Here is a 19,860-nt window from a genome sequence, read left to right as displayed (position 1 = left end):
AACAATCTCTCTCTGCCCAGGATGGAGTGCAGTGGCATGGCTAATTTTTGTATTGCTTGTAAAGACGGGGTTTTATCATGTTGTTCAGGCTGGTCTCGAACTTCTGAGCTCAAGCGATCCACCTGTCTTGGTCTCCCAAAGTGCTGAACTTTCAGGCATGAGCCACTGCACCCTGCCAAATCTTTATATGAAACTGCTATTGCTCAGGTCACCAATCACAAGCTAGCCATCAAATCCAAAAGCCTCTTTACTGCCTCCATCCTATGTGAACTTTCTGACTTATTTTGAAACACTGCCCCCAGCTGCCAGAACCCTGCTCCTTCCTGGGTTTCCTCCCACCTCTCTCTCTTTTCCCGTCTCCTTCCTGTTCTTCTCGTCCTTTCCTTTTACATCTGTTGCTATTTCCTCTGCCCATGGTGCTCTGTTCAGCTCATTCTTCCATCTATAACAGTCATATGCATATTTCAAGTCTCTAAAATTCTCTCGAGCTCCACAAACCTATTTTCTACTGTCTGCAGGGTCTCTTATAGAGGTCCAAATTCCAACATATTTCAGCTGGAACTCACCTTCTTTCCCCACCAAACCTTTTCCCTTTTATCATTCACTTAACAGCATCAACTTCTAGAGAGTTGATCAAACTAAGAATTTGAAAGGCAAATTCTCGAGACTCCTCACTGCTGCCTTCAGTGAGCCTTGAGTCCTGTCACTTTCCTTCAAAGCTCTTCTCACTCCAGTCTCCCTTCTTCATCCCCTGAACCACTGCAGTCACGCTCCTCATGGCTACCTTTGGATATGGTCTTCCTGCACTCCACTGGAGTTATGCTACAAGAGTTATCTCTCAAATGGTACTTCCCTGATTAAGCCATCCATCATTCCAGAACCATGTCCAAGGTCAGAGCCCTGGCACACTATGCCCTTCACAGTCAGAGCTTGCCACGCCTAACACCACCACCTTGCTCTAATCACACCTGATCTCACATGCTTCCCTGAACACACCTTGCATTTTCACACCCTGACAATCCTGTCCCTCTGCATGAAATGTCTTCCTGTTTTGCCAACATATGAGCAAAGGCACAGCTTGATCTTCACCTCCTGTCTGAAGCTCCTCTCTGTTTTCTTTTCTAGTTCTCAGAGCACTTGGTCCATCCCCTACTACGCCACTCTTCCTTGGCCCCTCATTGCACTTGGAATAGCATCTAAATTGCTTACCTAGCATACCTACCTACAAGGCTGTATTAGTCTGTTCTTACACTGCTAATAAAGATGTACCCAAGACTGGGTAATTTGTAAAGGGAAGAGGTTTAATTGATTCATAATTCCACATGGTTGGTAAAGCCTTACAATAATGGTGGAAGGCAAATGAGAAGCAAAGGCACATCTTACATGGCAGCAGGCGAGGGATTTTATGCAGGGGAACTCCTGTTTATTTATGAAACCATCAGATCTTGTGAGACTTATTCAATACTATGAGAAGAGTATGGAGAAAACCACCTCTATGATTCAATTGTCTCCACCTGGCTCCACCTTTAACACATGTGAATTATTACAATTCAAGGTGAGATTTGGGTGTCAAACCACATCAAACGCCATGCGTGCTCACACCCCTGCCTACCACTCCAACCCCATTGAATCCCTCTTCTTTCCTTCTCATGTGCACAGAGAAAGAGCAACCTTCCACATGATCCAAAGGAGGGAAAACCCAAAGCGATCTTATATAATCCAAAGGTCAATGTGAAATCTAACGCTGTGCACTACAGCCCTAATTATGACGATCTTAAACTATTATTGAAAGTAGTTTCATCAGGCATGGTGGCATGTGCCTGTAGTTCCCAATACTTGAGAGGTTGAGCAGGAGGATTGGTTGAGCCCAGGAATTTGAGGCCAGCCTGGGCAATACAGTAGGACCCCATCTCAGAAGAAAGGAAAATAAAGGAAAGGAAGAAGAGTAGTTATATTTCCGAATCACCTACCAATTCAGCAATTAAGGAGCATATAGGATAATAATGATATATTTATTACATTAATTGAGGTTTTACTCTTGTTAGAGCATTAAATGCTTCACATACCTCATCTCATTTAATTCTCCAATCAACCTTGTGAGGTAGGTAGCATTATTATCACTTCTTAAAATACAAAAAAAAAAAAAAAATTAGCTGGGCATCAGCTACTTGGGAGTCTGAGGCAGGAGAACTGCTTGAACCCAGGAGGTGGAGATTGCAGTGAGCCGAGATCACATCACTGCACTACAGCCTGGGTGACAGTGTGAGACTTCATCTCAGGAAAAATAAAATAAAATAAAATAAAAGGACACTGATATTAGCAAGTTAGATGACTTGTCCAAGGTCACGCTGGCGGTGATAGACAAAAACATTATTTAAACCCAGGTCTGTTTCATTCTGGAGCTTGTATTCTGCTCATTATACGAAACAGTCTCCATAGAACAGCTGCCAAAGAAGACCAAGGTTAAATCTTGCAGCTAACTTATCTGGAACATAATCTGCCAGGTACTGAATTAAATTTACTAGAAACCACCCAAAATGGCATCAAAGTTTTAAATCAGCAACCAAGACCAACACTTAAAAATGTGTCTGTATTATAAATAACTCCGCAGTTCACCTGGCAGTGCCAACAAACCCCCTATCCTCCTGATAGAGTTGAGCTTCTCAGCTGCAGGCTGTATACCTCATCCTTAGCTATAGAGTCTTGAAACTGATGGTATTTCAGTACAGATTATATCAGTCAAAGATACAAACCACACTCCATCCTCCATCTCTGTAAACTGGAAATATCATTCATAGGAGTAAAATTTGACTGTAAGACCATTCTAACTGTTTTCGATTCAAGTAGGAAGCATATCAAATAAGTCAGTAAAGTCACAGCAATTTGTACATTGCTCCAGATACAGACTGTCAGAGGGACATTTCATCAATCAGGGCACTGCAGAGGGGAATCTTGGACTGAACGAGAGATTAGATTTCCACTCCATTTTCAAAGAATTGTTGAAACTCACAGAACTCTAATAAAAACTAAGTAATTCTTTCAGCTCAGGCAGATCCCAAAAAGAATTCCTTTCCTCAGACAAATGGCATGCTGGCAATTTGCTGTGGGTTCAGAATTCAAGAAATTTACCAACAGAAATTCATATGTACAATGCACTACAGACAACATTTCTGAAGACGTGTTCACTGTTTGCTGACCAAGGCTACCATGCAATTGCTTCTAAAATGGGTAGAGCAGAAAGCCTTGGCCTCACTTAGAGAGAGAAGACTGAAAAACAGACATAAACCTCCTGTGGCCAAGAATTCAAACAAATGTTCACAATCCACACCTTACAGATGGGAACCCATCTTTGTTTTTCTAGTTTTACCTAGAAAGCCCTCTGGCTGCAGGCTTTCCAAAACTCAGATTCCAAGGAGATAAATCTTGGTCTGTTATAAGCTGAGACTCTCAGACACTGTGCACTAGAGATGGAGCTAGGTCAAGGTCTACTTACGCATGCAGTCTCCTCCGTACCAGCCTGCTCGGCACTCTGCACAGTAGAAACCCTTCACATAGAAGTCATCCAGGGTACCCCCCCATGAGCCATTTCGGCAGCTCTTGCAATTTTCAAAGATGGTACAACCTGAAACATTCCCAAGAAGAGGGGTGTTAGTTCAAAGCACATGTGGGTTCTGATCAACTGCATGGAAGCACAACTGTACCTTCTCAGGGCCCTGTCTCAACTAAGAGCATCTGGGCCTAGAAAGGTGTCAGGGCTCGAGGTGGAACCTCTCATCTCAAGGAAACTGCAGAACCTCTCATCTCAAGGTTGAGACCACCCTTCTAAACACCAGGTTCAGACTGGGGAGTTTAGAAGGGTGGTCTCAACCAGCTTCCCAGGTAGTGGCTGGTGTTTTAAAGGAACATGAAATTGCCTGCAGGAAAAAGAAGAATCTACCAATATAGATTATTTTGTATAAATTTGTTACGCATTTATTGTGGAATTTTTAGAAAATTTAGAGCAGCATAAAGAATTAAATAAAAAATATCTAAAACCCCGCCATGCAGACTACTGCTAACAGTCTTTCTCTGCCTATGTACACATACATTTTTAAAATTAGACTTATACTACATATGGTACATTGTTTTTGTAACTTAATTTTGAATTTAATAGTAGATAGTAAATATCTTCCTGTGCTATTACTTAGGCTCTCCCCGCCCCCACCAGCAGGCCACACCAGAGGGGTTTGCGTGATTCTCCAGCAAGGACCAGTTTAAACACATGGTCTCTTGAGGGAGTGAGGGTCATGAGAAAAAATCCAAATGATTCAATCCCACTTAACAAGACAGAGAACTAAGTTCTCGCTCTGCCATTGTGCAGCTGTGCGTCCTTGAGCAAACTGTTTAAGCTTTCTGTGACTCAGTGTCCTCATGTGTCAAACCTGGTGATATGATTTGGATCTGTGTCCCCACCCAAAGTTCATGTTGAAATGTAATCCCCAGTGTTGGAGGTGGAGCCCAGTGGGAGGTGACTGGATCATGGGAGTGGATTTCTCACGAATGGTTTAGCACCATCCCCTAGGTACTTCCTTGCAACAATGAGTGAGTTCTCTTGAGATCCTGTTGTTTAAAAGTGTGTGGCACGTCCCTCTTCTCTTGTGCTCCTACTTTCACTCAGGCTTTGCCTACCGCCATGAGTAAAAGCTGCCTGAGGCCTCCCCAGAAACAGATGCCACCATGCTTTCTGTACAGCCTGCAGAACCGTAAGCCAATTAAATCTCCTTTCTTATAAATTATCCAGTCTCGAGTATTTCTTTATAGCAATGTGAGAATGGCCGAACACGGAGATTACACATTGCATCTACCTCTTAGGACTGTTTGCATTTTTAATTATTAACACAAGTAAAGTGCCTGCACACAGCAAGTATCTGTAATACGAAATATGAACTCTTATCCCTGCCATTGCAGATAGCATGCTCGATTTTAACTGCCTATTATCTGTTTTCCTATAATAGACTCAAGTCAAGGACTGTATCTTGTCCAACATTGTCAGGAATCCACAGCACCTAATCTAATACAGTGGCTCCTGCATAGTAGGTGTTCAGTAAATATTATTTGAGTGAATGAATGAAGGAAAAAGGAATGGCTAATCCAAGCTTCTGAACTTCTTAAGATAAACAGCGTTTGTTTGAGCTTACAGTATGCTTCTTTGCTTTTGGCTGAAAATAGGTACTACTTGGGCTGTAGTGTATATACATGTGATTGCTGTAGAAGAGAGACTCGTGATCCTCTCTTTCCACACCATCTTGATTTTGCTTCCCTTCTTCCAATGTCCTCTTCTATTAGAGAACATCAGTTGCCAATACAGTTGGTCCTTCGTATTCACAGGTTTGACATCCATGGATTCAACCAACCATGGCTAAAAAATACAGTATTCACAGAATGCAGAGCCCTGGAGTTTCATGAGGCCAACTGAGGGATGTAAGCATATGTGGATTTTGGTATCTGCAGGGGTTGTGGAAACAGTCCCTCATGGCTATTGAGATATGACTATGTGATTTGTCAAATTCCAGTAGTCATGTGACCCATAACTGGGTCCTTGCAGGGTCACTGTGCCTTCCAAAGACTGTCTTCACTCACATGCCAATTCCCCCTCTTTAACTCCCTATCTCATCACTGCTAAGGAGGCAAATGGACTGAGTCTGCCCTCAGCAGCTGTATTAGCCCATTCTCACACTGCTAATATAGACATACTTAGGACTGGGTAATGTATAAAGGACAGCGGTTTAATTGACTGACAGTTCCACATGGTTGGAGAGGCCTCCAATGGTGGAAGGCAAATGAGGAGCAAAGTTGCGTCCTACATGGTGGCAAGCAAGAGAGCATGTACAGGGGAACTCCCATTTATAAAACCATCAGATCTCGTGAGACTTATTCACTATCACGGGAACAGCATGGGAAAGGCCTGCCCCCATGATTCAATTACCTTCCACCAGGCCCCTTCCACAACCTGTGGGGATTATTCCAATTCAAGATGAGATTTGGGTGGGGACACAGAGCCAAACCGTATCAGCAGCCCTGGCCAACTCTCTTTCTTAGCATAGTCACATCAGAGTCCTTAGATGTAAGCAAGATGTACGAGTCTATCCTAAAAAGACATTAAATACAGAAATAATAAATACCCAGGGTGATGGATACCTTAATACTCTGACTTAATCATTACACATTCTATGCAAGTAATAAGATATCACATGTACCCCATAAACATGTACAAATATTATGTATCCGTCAAAAAGGAAAAATATACTAGATAATTCACAAAGTTGCTAGAAGGGCCAGGGGACCAAATGCAGAACTGTACAGACTCGAACTACAGGAAACCACATTGGCCCAGTGAGGACCCTGGTGCTGCCAGATGCTACTAGAAGGCACCATTGACATTCCTGCCATTGGTGTCTCTGGATCCTGATCCTCCTGCTCCACTACCAGAACAGGGAGAAGATCATTATCTACCATAATAACAGAAATGCAAACTGAAACCGTCTGAGTTCCCACCTATGAGACTGGCAAACATCCAAAATGACACATTCTGTTGCAAGGCTTAGGGAAAACAGCACTCTCACGGACTGCTAGAAAAAAAATGCCAAAGGTATGGAGAAAACATGGCAAAGCAAGGCTGGGAAGTGACATATGCACCCCCCTTTGACCCAGTAAGCCCTCTTCTAAGAATCTACCTCATAGATACAGTACAAAAATACTAAGTGATGCATGCCTAAGGGTAGTCACTGCAGTCTTGTTAACAGCTAAAGGGTGGAAACAAACCAAACGTTCATAAACTATGGCGATCCACACAATGCCGTTACATGCAACCATACAAACAAATGAAGAACATGGTTTTATACTGACGTGGAGTGATCTCCAGCATATATTGTTAAGAGAAAAAAGCAAGACCAGGCACCAGAGTTCATGCCTGTAATCCCAGCACTTAGGGAGACTGAGGCAGGCAGATCACTTGAGCACAGGTGTTAGAGACAAGCCTGGGCAACATGGAGAAACTCCACTTCTACAAAAAATACAAAAATTGCTCAGTCATGGTAGCATATGCCTGCAGTCCCAGCTACTCAGGAGGCTGAGACGGAAGGATTACCTGAGCCCGGAAGGCAGAGGCCACAGTGAGACATGACTGCGCCACTGTACTTCAGCCTGGGTGACAGAGTGAGACCCTGTCTCAAAAAATAATAGTAATAAGAGAAAAAGCAAGATGGTTAGCTATGCTTATGGTATGCTATCTTTTGTGTAAGAAGGGAAAAATATATGTGAATATACAATTGCTTGTATTTTCAAATATAGAAAACACATAAAAACAACAATCCTATTTGTTTACCAAATAGGTGACATCACAAAACAGAGAAAGCAACTATGTCAACTGATTTTAAAATGTAGTATTTTGACTGTACATATTGAGTGGGAAATAACAGAAGGTCAATAATCACCACAAAAAAGTGATCATTAGAAGGTCTCATTTCATCCAAAGACACATTCACATCACTGGGACCATTTCCCAAATGTCCAGCTCAGAAGCCAGAGCATCAGGCTTCACTCTGTTATTCTCTTTCCTCTCCTGTCCCACCCAATAGATCTCCACACTCAGATCTCAAATCCCTCTACTTGTCTCCATCCATAGAGCTTCTATGTTTATTTAAGTCCCCATTACTTCTGTCCTGCCTCTAGGCATGCCTGTCTTGCAATCCTGTCTCCATACTACAGCTAAAGAGAAAAATCTGCTTTCCCTTCTTTACTAAAAGATTTCCAATGTTACCAACATATCTTTAGCATATAACCTAAACTTTGAAGCACAGCTTGCAGAGCACTTTAGGATCTGGCTCCTGTTCCTCCCTTCAGATCGCTCTCTCTTAATCTTTTCTCATTCTTTCATTTCCTCTTCATCTCCCTCCCTCTCTCCATCTATCCCGGTCTCTCTTCACATACACACTTCTCCAGCCAGACTGAGCTACTTGCATCTCCCAAAACCCCATGCTTCCTCTTGCCACAGGACCTGGGCACATGCTATCCTCTGTGGCTTGACTTCTTCACCCGATCCCCCTCACCTTGTGTAGTCTGCTGCCCACCTTCTCTAACAAGTCTTCACTGACTTTCCTCCCACCTGCCCCATTCCCATCCATGCTGCCATAGTACCGCATGTTTCTCTATCATAGCACTTAACTACACTGTGTGGTAGCTGCCTGTTCTCCATATCCACCCTCCACCCCAGGCTTTAAGCTCTGAGAATGCTGGAAGTGTGTCTTTTGTTTTATCGTTGTATTCCCAGTACCTGACATGGTACATAAAGCAGTTCAGTCTGCTTGTTAAATGAATGAGTGAATGAATGCAAAGCTTTACAAGTTTAACCCTGAAAAGAGTACGGACTCCTTTCATTCCTGTCCCTTTAGTTAGAATGAGCTGAATTGTGTCACTTTTCATAATCATGGCACTACAGCCTCCTGATGGCTGCCTGCTGGAATTCAGGCATTCAGCCTGTTCCTATTCATTACCTCCAACAACGTGAAGGCAACCTGAAGTCTCCCATTCTACACTTACCTGGGTGTATCAGGCAGGAATCACACTCATTCTCCTCATTCCTGCAGCAAGGGATGGTATAACCCACAACTTCCTTTTTTCCAGGGCAGACGCACTCAATCTGATCATATTCACAACACTCCCGACACATGATATTCCACTCAGCTCCAGGGCAGGCTTCATTAATGACTGTGTACTCTGAAATGGAAAACCAGCAGGTGAGGCTAGGTCCTGGTAGGGAGTGGTAAGACTCTTAAGTAATCTGCTACTAAGAAGCAACCTTGACCTATAAACGCATTGCCCTGCCTGAATGATAGAGAAGACCCATGTGGATTCTTCCCAGGCCAACATCTCCAAAGTAGGGGGACCTACCCCAAGGAGCTTTTGAAACCATCCATTGGAGCATAGATGAAATTTGTTATAACTGCTATTCACTTTTATTTTTATCTTCAAAAAAATAAATCAAGTTTCATCAATATTTAATCTAGGTGAATTGGCAAGAGAATATATGTATATATAATTTATAAACCAGCACACATCTCTGAGGTGTCTATGCTGATTTATGCTTTTGTGGGACTACATCAGGCCGCTGTTTATTGCTACATAGGCTGTGCACTGCACAGATCCATAGGGAGCCATTAGGCTGCACAGCTACACACTGTAGCCCAGGCGTACGGACCACCAGAAAGTTTAGAGACCAGCCTCCACACCAGGTCATTCAAGTGCAGGGCCGATTGCCAAGTAGAGACTATCATTTCTTCCAAACTTGGCCCCTCAGTTTTCAGCATGCCATTTTCATAGTACCTTCAAAGCGAAAACTAACAGAAAAAACAAAAAGTACCTTAATTAGTATGTTTGGGAGAATTTCAGTGCTTTACAATGGTGAACTCATTAGCCCAACTTCATTCAGGCGCCAAGTGCAACTGAGTGTTCTTTCCCATAAGAAAAAAGCATCCCTTTCTGGACAGGATTTTTTCTTTCTCATTTTCTTTTTTATATATATACCTTCAGTAAAAACAAAAACCATCTGGCAAAACCTATAAGAGGAATCAGTCAGAGGCTGCCCGGAAGAACTCAGGCTAAGAAACAGATCTTCTAGTTTTGATTTACTCTTCATTTTCCCCACTGTCCATTTCTATAAATTTTGCACAAAGATGATAATTACAGCTGAAACAGATTGGATATTTGAAGAAGTGAACCTGGATGAGATCCCCACAAAACTTCCCGAAGAAACTCCAGGCAGGGAATTTCACCAGCATGCTTCGTAGGCCCACATAAATGAACTCTAGCGCCTGCAGTGGCCTCTAAACCCTTGAATTTTATAGTTTCCTCCCCAAATTAGGAAGCGTGACACAGGGTTGATCACTCTCAATTTTCCAAGTACAGCTGTTTAAAGAAACTATCATCATCTACTCTTAGCCTCAGGTCATAAGAACATGCTAATGTCATAAAAGGCAGCCACTTGCACAATGATGGACAGTTATTTAAATGGAATAAACTTCACTTTATGAAAATTTGACTTTTTAAATCATTTTTCCACAAACATTAGTGAACCAGAAAAGATCTTTACGTTGGTATTTGGGAATTAAGGGCTACATCTTCATAGCATAATCGCCAGTGAGGTTTATTTCCATCACTACTATCTGAGCCCCTTCCGGGAGACCACTGTGACTTACTTAGCTGCTCTTCCCGTTTTTCTGATGTTTTGCTGGCAAAATGAATGACTTCTAGAATCTGGGTGAGAATTTAAAGGTTAAAAGTAAGAAACAGCAGAAGGAAACATAGGAGTAAATCTCGATCCATGATGTTGAATTTGGCAATGGATTCTTAGATATGACACCAAAAGCAGTAGCAACAAAATAAAAATGAATCGGACTTCATCAAAATTTAAAATGTTTGTGAAGCAAAGGACATTATCAGATAAGAGAAAAGACAACCCACACAATGGGATACAATATCAGAAAATATTTCTGATAAAGGCTTGATATCCAGGACATATTTCTAAACTCCTACAAATCATAAAAAAGACAAACAACACAGTTTTTTAAGTGGGCAGATGACTTGGATAGACATTTCTCTAAAGAAGCTGTATAAACGGCCAACAAGCACATGAAAAGATGTTTAACATCACGAGTCATTTGGGAAATGCAAATCAAAATCACGATGAGCTACCACTTACTAGAATGGCTATGATCCAAACCAAGGGAAAAAGTGGAAAACAAATGTTGGCAAAGAGGTAGAGAAATTGGAACCCTTGTACATTGCTGATGGAAATGTAAAATGGTGCATCCCCTGCGGAAGACAGTTTGGCAGTTCCTCTAAAAGCTAAACAAAATTACCACATGACCCAGCAATTACTCTTCTAGGTATAGATCTAAAAAAATGAAAACAGAAACTCAGAGATACTTGCATGCCAATGTTCATTCACAATAGCCAAAAGGTGGAAACAACCTAATTTTCCATCAAGAGATAAATGAATAAACAGAATGAGATATATGGGCTGAATGTGGTGGCTCACACCTGTAATCCCCACATTTTGGGAGACCAAGGCAAGCAGAGCACTTGAGGCCAGGAGTTTGAGACCAGCCTAGCCAACATGGTGAAACATCTCAACTAAAAATACAAAAAATTAGCCAGGAGTGGTGATGCACACCTGTAATCCCAGCTACTCAGGAGACTGAGGCATGAGAATCGCTTGAACCCAGGGGGCAGAGGTTGCAGTGAGCCAAGATTGTGTCATTGGAATCCAACCTGGGCAACAGAGCAAGATTCTTGTCTCAAAATAATAATAATAATGGTAATAATACTAAATACTATTAAAAAATGAGGTACAAGCATACAATGGAATATTATTCAGCCATGAAAAGGAATGAAGAGCTGATATGTGCTACAATATAAATGAACCTTGAAATCATGTCAAGGGAAAGAAGTCAAACACGAAAGGACAAATATTGTTTGATTCTACTTAAATGCAATATCTGTAATAGGCAACTTCATAGAGACAGAAAGTAGATTAAAGTTTATCAGGAGCTGGGGGAAAGGTGAATGGAGAGTTGTTGCTTAATAGTTACAGAGTTTCTGTTTAGGGTGGTGAAGTAGATGGAGGTGATAGTCTCACAATAACAGGAATCTAATGCCATGGAATGGTACACTTAAAATGGCTAAAATAGCACATTTTCTTCACCTTCTCTATCCTTCCACTCCTCCTCTGATTATCTGCACTCTGCTTTAATTGCTCCATAGCTCTTTCTCCCCTCATTGTACATTTGTAGCTTCCTATAGGTAAAATGTTTTTGTATGTCCATAAACCCTAAGGCCATGTTGACCACTCTGAATTCTTGGTAAACGGTGATTGATCAAGTAGATGTCAATCTACTGATGTTTATTACTGTACTACGTTATAACATTCAACTTCTTCTTTCTCACTGCAAGTAAAATATCTAAAAATTCTGACTCAATACAGCTTTCTTTTTTATATAGCTTCTTTTTAACATAGAAAAAAACGTATTTTCAAAGGCTGAGAGAATGAAGGGAAGCCATCCAGTTAGAATGAATAACACATCCAATATGGAAATAAACACAGGCCATATGCACAGGACAAAAACCAAGCTTGCTTGAAAGAAGCGAAGATTATGAATCCTGTATAAATTCTTTTTTAGATCACATGCTCCTACCTGTGCCAACTTTTCCTAGTAGAATGTGTATGATTAATAATATGCTGTAGTTTGCCAAATCCATGTAGTATATAGCCCGCTATTTAAGTTTTGGTATTTGCAATAGCAACAAGGGCACATTTTATGTTTTATATACATACATATAATATATACATGTATATAAAACACCACAATTTTTTAAACGTGAAAAGTGGTGGAGGGAGAGTGAGAGAGAACAAATTGGTTAGAGGCTCAAACATGGAAGTCAACAGACCTGGGTTTGGAATCTCCCTCTGCTATTTGCCTTGGCAAAGTCACGTTACTCTCTCAGCCTCAGTTTAGTAACCAGTAAAATGAGTATGTTTTCTCCAATTTAGGCCTGTTGAAAATACTAGACAAGATAATGCATATAAACAGCTTGGCACAGCACCCAGAAGGTACTAAACATTCAGAAACTAATAGCTTAAAAAGGAAAAAAGAAAAACAGTAGAGAATGTTCATATTTCTCAAGGATGTTGTTTTTTATGCATGTCAGATCAATTTCTTGCTTAAAAGGGTCACTTTGCTTCCCATTGCTTTTGGAGTTACCCTCAAATGCTCTGCCACAGCCCACAAGGCCTTTGAGGCCTATGCCCACCCCACTCCATCCACCTTTTTCTGACCACTGTTTCCCATCTTCTCTCTGTTTCTCAAAACCACTAAGCTCTGGCCCACCTTGGGACTCCACATTTGCTTCTCCCAAGGCCTCTGTCTCAGGCCTTCGTGTAAATGTCACCTATTCAGAGGTCCTCCTTGGCCTTCCCCTCTGAAATGCACACCCCTTCTATCCCATCCAACATTATCTCTGTCTCAGTATCCTATGTGTTTCCTTTCCTTGTCCTTACCACAATTTATAACCATTTTCTCTTCTCATTTACCTGCCAACTGTCTGCCTCCCTTACATGCCCATAAGCTAACAGGAGTCGCATCAAACTTGTTCACCACTGCCAGGGCGGGGCTGGCTGGCACACAGAGGCACTGAATAAACAGCTGTTGAATGAATTCGGCCTGAAATCCAGAACTACTCTTCCTCCAGTAGTCAAATATTTCCATCCAGTGGGTTCAGCTTGGAGCCATGAGCCAGGAGAGCCAGCTTGGTCTCTAACTTGTTGATACCAGAGCTGGGAGCCTTTCCTCCCATGGTGAGGTGTCTAGACATGGGGGTCCAGGGGACCTGCCTTTGGTCCATATACCTGGAATCCAGATCCCACCCTGTACAGATCTATGTTTGTTCCGCTCTCTGAACAGCAAATATGACCATGGGTGTGGCTCATGCCTCGCCCCCTCCCTCTATTCACCCTGACACAAGCACTACATCCTTCTAAGTTTTCTAAGAATTTTGTAAATACTAATAACTCGAGTTGTGCACTGACAGAATAATTTGCAACTTTTATAAGATTCTGTACATCAACACGGAAGGCCACGTAAGGTTTGTTCCACTCCCTGTTTCCCCCTAAGCAGCAGATTCTTTCACCTCCAGCCTGTCACGTATCAAGGACTTCCCTTTCACCCAGCAATTAATTCCCTAAAATAGCTTCATTGCCATTTCTCTTGACTCCAATGAGCAAGCCCACCTCTGCCCTCTTTACTCCATTATTATTTACTTTATAGGTAAGATCCATCTCAGTCCAAGGGAATGATCCCAGGGAATCCTGGCAGAAGGGATTTTACAGATGTGACTAATTTAAGAATTTTGAGATGGGAGGTGTATGCTATAATATCCAGGTGGAACCAATGTAATCACAAGGACCCCTGTAAGAGGGAGGCAGGAGGGTGAGTCCAAAAGGAGATATGCTGACAGAAATGGAGGTTGGAGTGATGTGCTTTAAAGATGGACTATGGAACCACAACCCAAGGAGGCAGGTAGCCTCCAGAAGTTGGAAACCGTCAAGAAGCAGATTCTCCTGTGGAGCATCCAGAAGGAATGCAGCCCTGCCAACCCTTTTATTTTAGCCCTGTAAGTCTCATTTTAGACTTCTGACCTTCACAGCTGGAAGGTGACACACGTGTGCTGTTTTAAGGCACTAAAATTGTGGTAATTTGTTACCATATCAGTAGGGGACTAACATACTGGGACTTCTCAAAAGAAAGGTTAGCCCACAGCAAGTCATTGAGCCACTCTGTTCCTCATTTTCCCCACTGAGCACAATACCAAGAGCGAGGGTGAATCGATGAACTCGTTCTTTCATTCTACAAGTATTTATTGAGAGTTGACTATGTCCCAGGCAAGAAATGGTTAGCTGGAATACAACAGAGAAAAAATGGACACCATCACTGGCCTGATGGTGCTCACAGTTCAATAGAGAAGACATTGGTGAAACAACCCCACAAATACATAATCATAAACCATGATAGGGAAAACTTAGAATGCTATAAGAATACATGGTCATGAAGGGGCATTGGCATCCAATCTACAGGCCTCATAGGAGGTTTAAAAAAAATTACAAAAAGAAACCCATCTACAGCTATGCATCACTTAATGACAGGGATATGTTCTGTGAAATGTGTCATCAAGCAATTTCATCGCTGTGTGAACATCAGAGTGTATTTACACAAACCGAAGTGGCATAGCGTACTACACACCTACACACAGACAACAAACCTGCATAGCATGTTACTGTACTGAACACTACAGGCAATTGTAGCACAATGGTAAGTGCTGGTGTACCTAAACATATCTAAACGGAAAAAAATAAATATGGTATAAAAGATTTTTTTTGATGGAACAGGCTACTTACCATGAACAGAGTTTGCACGACTAGAAATTGCTCTGGGTGAGTCAGCGAGTGAGTGGTGAGTAAATGTGAAGGCCTAGGACATCACTGTTCACTACTGCAGACTTTGTAGACACCATGCATTTGGCCTACACTAAATTTATAAAAAATATTTGCTTCAGTAATAAGTTAATCTTGGTTTTCTGTAACTTTTTAATTTTGTAAACTTTTTTTTTTTTGAGACAGGCTTTCACTCTGTCATCCAGGCTGGAGGGCAGTGGCACAATCTCGGCTCACTACAACCTCCGTTTCCCAGACTAAATGATCCTCCCACCTCAGCCTCCCAAGTGCCTGGAACTGCAGATGTGTGCCACCAGGCTCGGCTAATTTTTGTTTGTTTGTTTGTTTTTGTTGTAGAGACAGGGTTTTGTCATGTGGTCCGGGCTGGTTTCAAACTCTTGGGCTCAAGTAATTCACCTGCTTTGACCTCCCAAACTGCTCGGATTACAGGCATAAGCCACTGCACCCAGACAACAAACTTTTTAGTGTTTGCTTTTTGAGTCTTTTATAACAGCTCAAAACACAAACACATATACAGTTGTACAAAAATATTTTCTTTTTTTTTTTTTTTTTGAGACGGAGTTTCGATCTTGTTACCCAGGCTGGAGTGCAATGGCGCGATCTCGGCTCACCGCAACCTCCGCCTCCTGGGTTCAGGCAATTCTCCTGCCTCAGCCTCCTGAGTAGCTGGGATTACAGACACGCACCACCATGCCCAGCTGATTTTTTGTAGTTTTAGTAGAGACAGGGTTTCACCATGTTGACCAGGATGGTCTTGATCTCTTGACTTCGTGATCCACCCGCCTCGGCCTCCCAAAGTGCTGGGATTACAGGCGTGAGCCACCGCGCCCGGCCCAATATTTTATTTCTTTATAGCTTTTCTTCTATATGCTTTTTCCCATTTTTTTATTTATTTAATTTTACTTTTAAAACTTATTTGTTGAAAACTGAGACACAAACATACATATTAGCCTAGGCCTACACAGCGTCAGGACCACTACTCCCACATATGAGTAAGACCATTCAGTGTTTGTCTTTCCGTGCTTGCTTATTTCACCTAACATGATAACCTCCAGTTCTAGCCATGTAGCTGCAAATAACAGGATTTCAGTGTTTTGTACAAACGAATACTATTCCCTTATATATAGGTACCACATTGTCTTTCACCAGTCATCCACCAATGGGTACTTAGGTTGATTCCATATCTTTGCTATAATGAATAGTGCTGCAATAAACATAAGAGTGGAGATGTCTTTTTGATATATTTATTTCCTTTCTTTTGGATATATTTCCAGTGGTGGAATTGCTGGATCACATGGTAGTTCTATTTTTAGTTTGCTGAGAAACCTCCATACTGTTTTCCATAATAGCTACACTAATATACATTCCTCCAACACTGTATCAGGGTCTCTCTTTATATCTTCACCAGCATGTTATTGTCCGTCTTTTTGATAAAAACCATTTTAACTGGCTTGAGATGATATCTCATTGTGGTTTTGATTTGCATTTCACCGTATTTTTTCATCTACCTGTTGGCCATTTGTATACATACTTTTGAGAAATGTCTATTCAGATCTTTTGCCCATTTTTTAAAATTTAGTTAATGTATTTATTTTATTTTTTAAGTTCTGGGGCTCATGAGCAAAATGCGCAGGTTTGTTACATAGGTGAACATGTGCCATGATGGATTGACTGCACATAGCAACCCATCACCCAGGTATTAAGCCTGGCATGCATTAGCTCTTTTTCCTAATGCTCTCCCCCAACCCACTTTCCTCTGACTGGCCCCAGTGTGGGTTATTCCCCTCCTGGTGTCCATGTGTTCTCATTTTTCAGCTCCCACTTATAAGTGAGAACATGCAGTGTTTGGTTTGCTGTTCCTATGTTAGTTTGCTGAGGATGACGGCTTCCAACTTCACCCATGTTCCCACAAAGGACATGATCTCATTCCTTGTTATGGCTACATAGTATTCCATGGTGTACATGTACCACCTTTTCTTTGTCTAGTCTACCATTGATGGTTTTGCCCATGTTTAAATCAGATTATTTGTTTTCTTGCTATTGAGTTGTTTGAGCACTTTATATCTTCTGATTATTAATTCCTTGTCAGATGGATAGCTTGCATATATTTTCTTCTATTCTGTGGTTGTCTCTTCACTTTGATTATTTCCTTTGCTGTGCAGAAGCCTTTTAGCTTGATATATTAATAATCCTATTTGTCCATTTTTGCTTTCATTGCTGTGCTTTTGAGGTTTTACCCCAAAAATCTTTGCCTAGATCAATGTCCTGGAGCATTTCCCCAATGTTTTCTTTTAGTAGCATCATAGTTCCATGTCAGATTTAGTCTTTAGTTCATTTTTATTTGGTTTTTGCATATGATAAGAAATAAGGGTCAAGTTTCATTCTCTTGCATATAAATATCCTGTTTTCCTGGCACTATTTATTCAAAAGACTACTCTTTCTCCCATTGTATGTTCTTGGTACTTTTGTCAAAAATGAAGTGGCTATAAAAAATGTGGATTTGTATCTAGGTTCTCCATTCTGTTTCTTTGGTCTATGTGCCTGTTATTATGTAAGTACCATACTGGTTTGGTTACTACAGCTTTGTAGTATACTTTGAAGTCATGTCGTGTGATGTCTCCAGCTTTTTTTTCTTCTCTTGCTCAAGATTGCTTTGACTATTCAGAATCATTTGTGCTTTCATATCAACTCTAAGATTGTTTTTTCTATTTCTGTAAAGAATGTAATTGGTATTTTGATTAAGGGTTGTACTGAATCTATAAAAAGCTTTGAATATTACTGTCATTTTAATGACATTAATTCTCCCAATCCACAAGCATGCAATATCTTTCCATTTTTTGTGACCTCTTTAGTATTTTTCATCAGTGTTTTATAGTTTTCCTTTTATAGATCTTTCATTTATCTGGTTAAATTGACTCCTAGATATTTTATATTTTTTAGAACTATTGTAAGTGTGTTTGCTTTCTTATTTTTCAGATTATGTTGGTGTATATAAATGCTACTGATTCTTATAGGTTGATTTGTATCCTACAACTTGTATCCTACAACTTTACTGAATTCATGTATCAGTTCTAACAGTTGTTGGTAAAGTCTTTAGGTTTTTCTATATAGAAGATCATGTGGTCTGCAAGCAAGGCTAATTCGACTTCTTCCTTTCCAAATTGGATATCTTTGATTTCCTTCTTTTGTCTAATTGCTCTGGCCAAGAATCCCAGTGTTATAATGAATAATAAAAGTGGTGAAGGTGGGCATCCTTCCCTGTTCCCAATCTCGGAGGAAAAACTTTCCATTCTTCCCCATTAAGTATGATATTGGCTGTTGGTTTGTCACATATGACCTTTATTATTTTGAAGTATGTTCCTTCTATGCCTAGTTTTTTTCAGGGTCATGAAGGGATGTTGAATTTTATGAAGTGTTTTTTCAGCATCTATTGAAATGATCATATGGTTTTTGCTCTTGCTTTTGTTAATGCATGTATCATGTCTGTTTATTTGCATATGTTGCATATGAATCCTGCATATGATAAAGGATGAATCCTTGCATCCTAGGGATGAATCCTACTTGATCATGGTGAATGATCCTTTTAATGTGTTGTTGAATTCAGTTTGCTAGCATTTTGTTGAAGGTATTTGCATCTGTGCTCATCAGTGATATTTGCCTCTAGTAATCTTTTTTGCTGTTGTTCTAGCCTCATCTGGTTTTGATAATAGGGCAATGCTAGCCTCATAGAATGAGTTTGAAAATATTCCCTCTTCAATTTTTTGGTAGAGTTTAAGGAGACTTGGAATTAATTCTTCAAATGTTTGGTAGAATTCAGCAGTAAAGCCATCAGGTCCTAGCTTTTCTTTGATGGAAGACTTTTTATTACAGCTTCAATCTTGTTACTCATCATTGGTTTATTGGGGTTTTCTATTTCTTCCTGGTTCAATCTTGGTAGATTACAGGTGTCCAGGAATTTATCCATTTCTTCTAGGTTTTCCAATTTGTTGGATTATAGTTGTTCCTAATAATCTCTAATAATTCTCTGTGTTTCTGTGGTTTTGGTTATGTCTTTTCATTTCTAATTTTATTTAATAGGTTTACTCTTTTTTTTTTTTTTTTTTTTTTAGTTTAGCTAAAGGTTTGTTTATTTTGTTTATCTTTTAAAAAAACTTTTTGTTTCATTGCTCTTCTGAATTTTTTAGTCACAATTTATTTCTGCTCTAATCTTTATTATTTCTTTCCTTCTACTTACTTTTTTTGTTGTTGTTGTGGTGGTGGTGGTTGTTCTAGTTCCCTGAGGTGCATTGTTAGGTTATTTGAAGTCCTTCCAGTTTTTTGGTGTAGGTGTTTATTGCTCCAAACTTCCCTCTTAATACTACTTTTGCTGTACCCCATAGATTTTGGTATGTTGTATTTCCATTTTCATTTGTTTGAATAAATTTTTAAATTTCTTTCTTAATTTTGTATTGACCCATTGGTCATTTATGGGCACATTGTTTAATTTCCATTTATTTGTATATTTTCCAAGGTTCCTCTTGTTATTTATTTCTAATTTTATTTCACTGTGGTCAGAAAAGATACCTGATATTATTTCCAGTTTTGAATTTGTTGAGAGTTGCTTTAAGGCCTACAATATGGTCTATTCTAGAGACTGTTTTGTGTTCTGATGAAAATAATGTGTATTCTGTAGCAACTGGCTGAAATGTTCTGGGTGTCAGTTGGGTCAATTTGGTCTACTGTGTAATTTAACTCCAATGTTTCTTTGTTTATTTTCTGAGTGAATGATCTGTCCATTACAAGGAGTGGGGTGTTGGAGTCCCCTACTGTTATCATAT

The 19,860-nt window shown here is 40.4% G+C and overlaps 1 protein-coding gene across 2 annotated transcripts in view; it reads right to left on the bottom strand.

Moving 5' to 3' along the window:
• PAMR1 (peptidase domain containing associated with muscle regeneration 1) overlaps positions 1–19,860 on the bottom strand; it is a 96,916-nt gene that overhangs the window by 56,179 nt on the left and 20,877 nt on the right. For both annotated transcript variants that reach the window (XM_032283560.1, XM_032283561.1), the window contains exons 2-3: positions 8,578–8,754; positions 3,494–3,622 (exon numbers count right to left, since the gene is read on the bottom strand). In XM_032283560.1, coding sequence (XP_032139451.1) covers positions 3,494–3,622; positions 8,578–8,754 — 306 coding nt within the window. The remainder of the gene's footprint in view (positions 1–3,493; positions 3,623–8,577; positions 8,755–19,860) is intronic.

The sequence above is a fragment of the Sapajus apella genome, unplaced genomic scaffold (genome assembly GCF_009761245.1).
Source record: "Sapajus apella isolate SASKATOON/1434 unplaced genomic scaffold, GSC_monkey_1.0 scaffold14, whole genome shotgun sequence".
Taxonomy (NCBI): Eukaryota; Metazoa; Chordata; class Mammalia; order Primates; family Cebidae; genus Sapajus; species Sapajus apella.
This window is presented reverse-complemented; position numbering and strand designations above follow the sequence as displayed.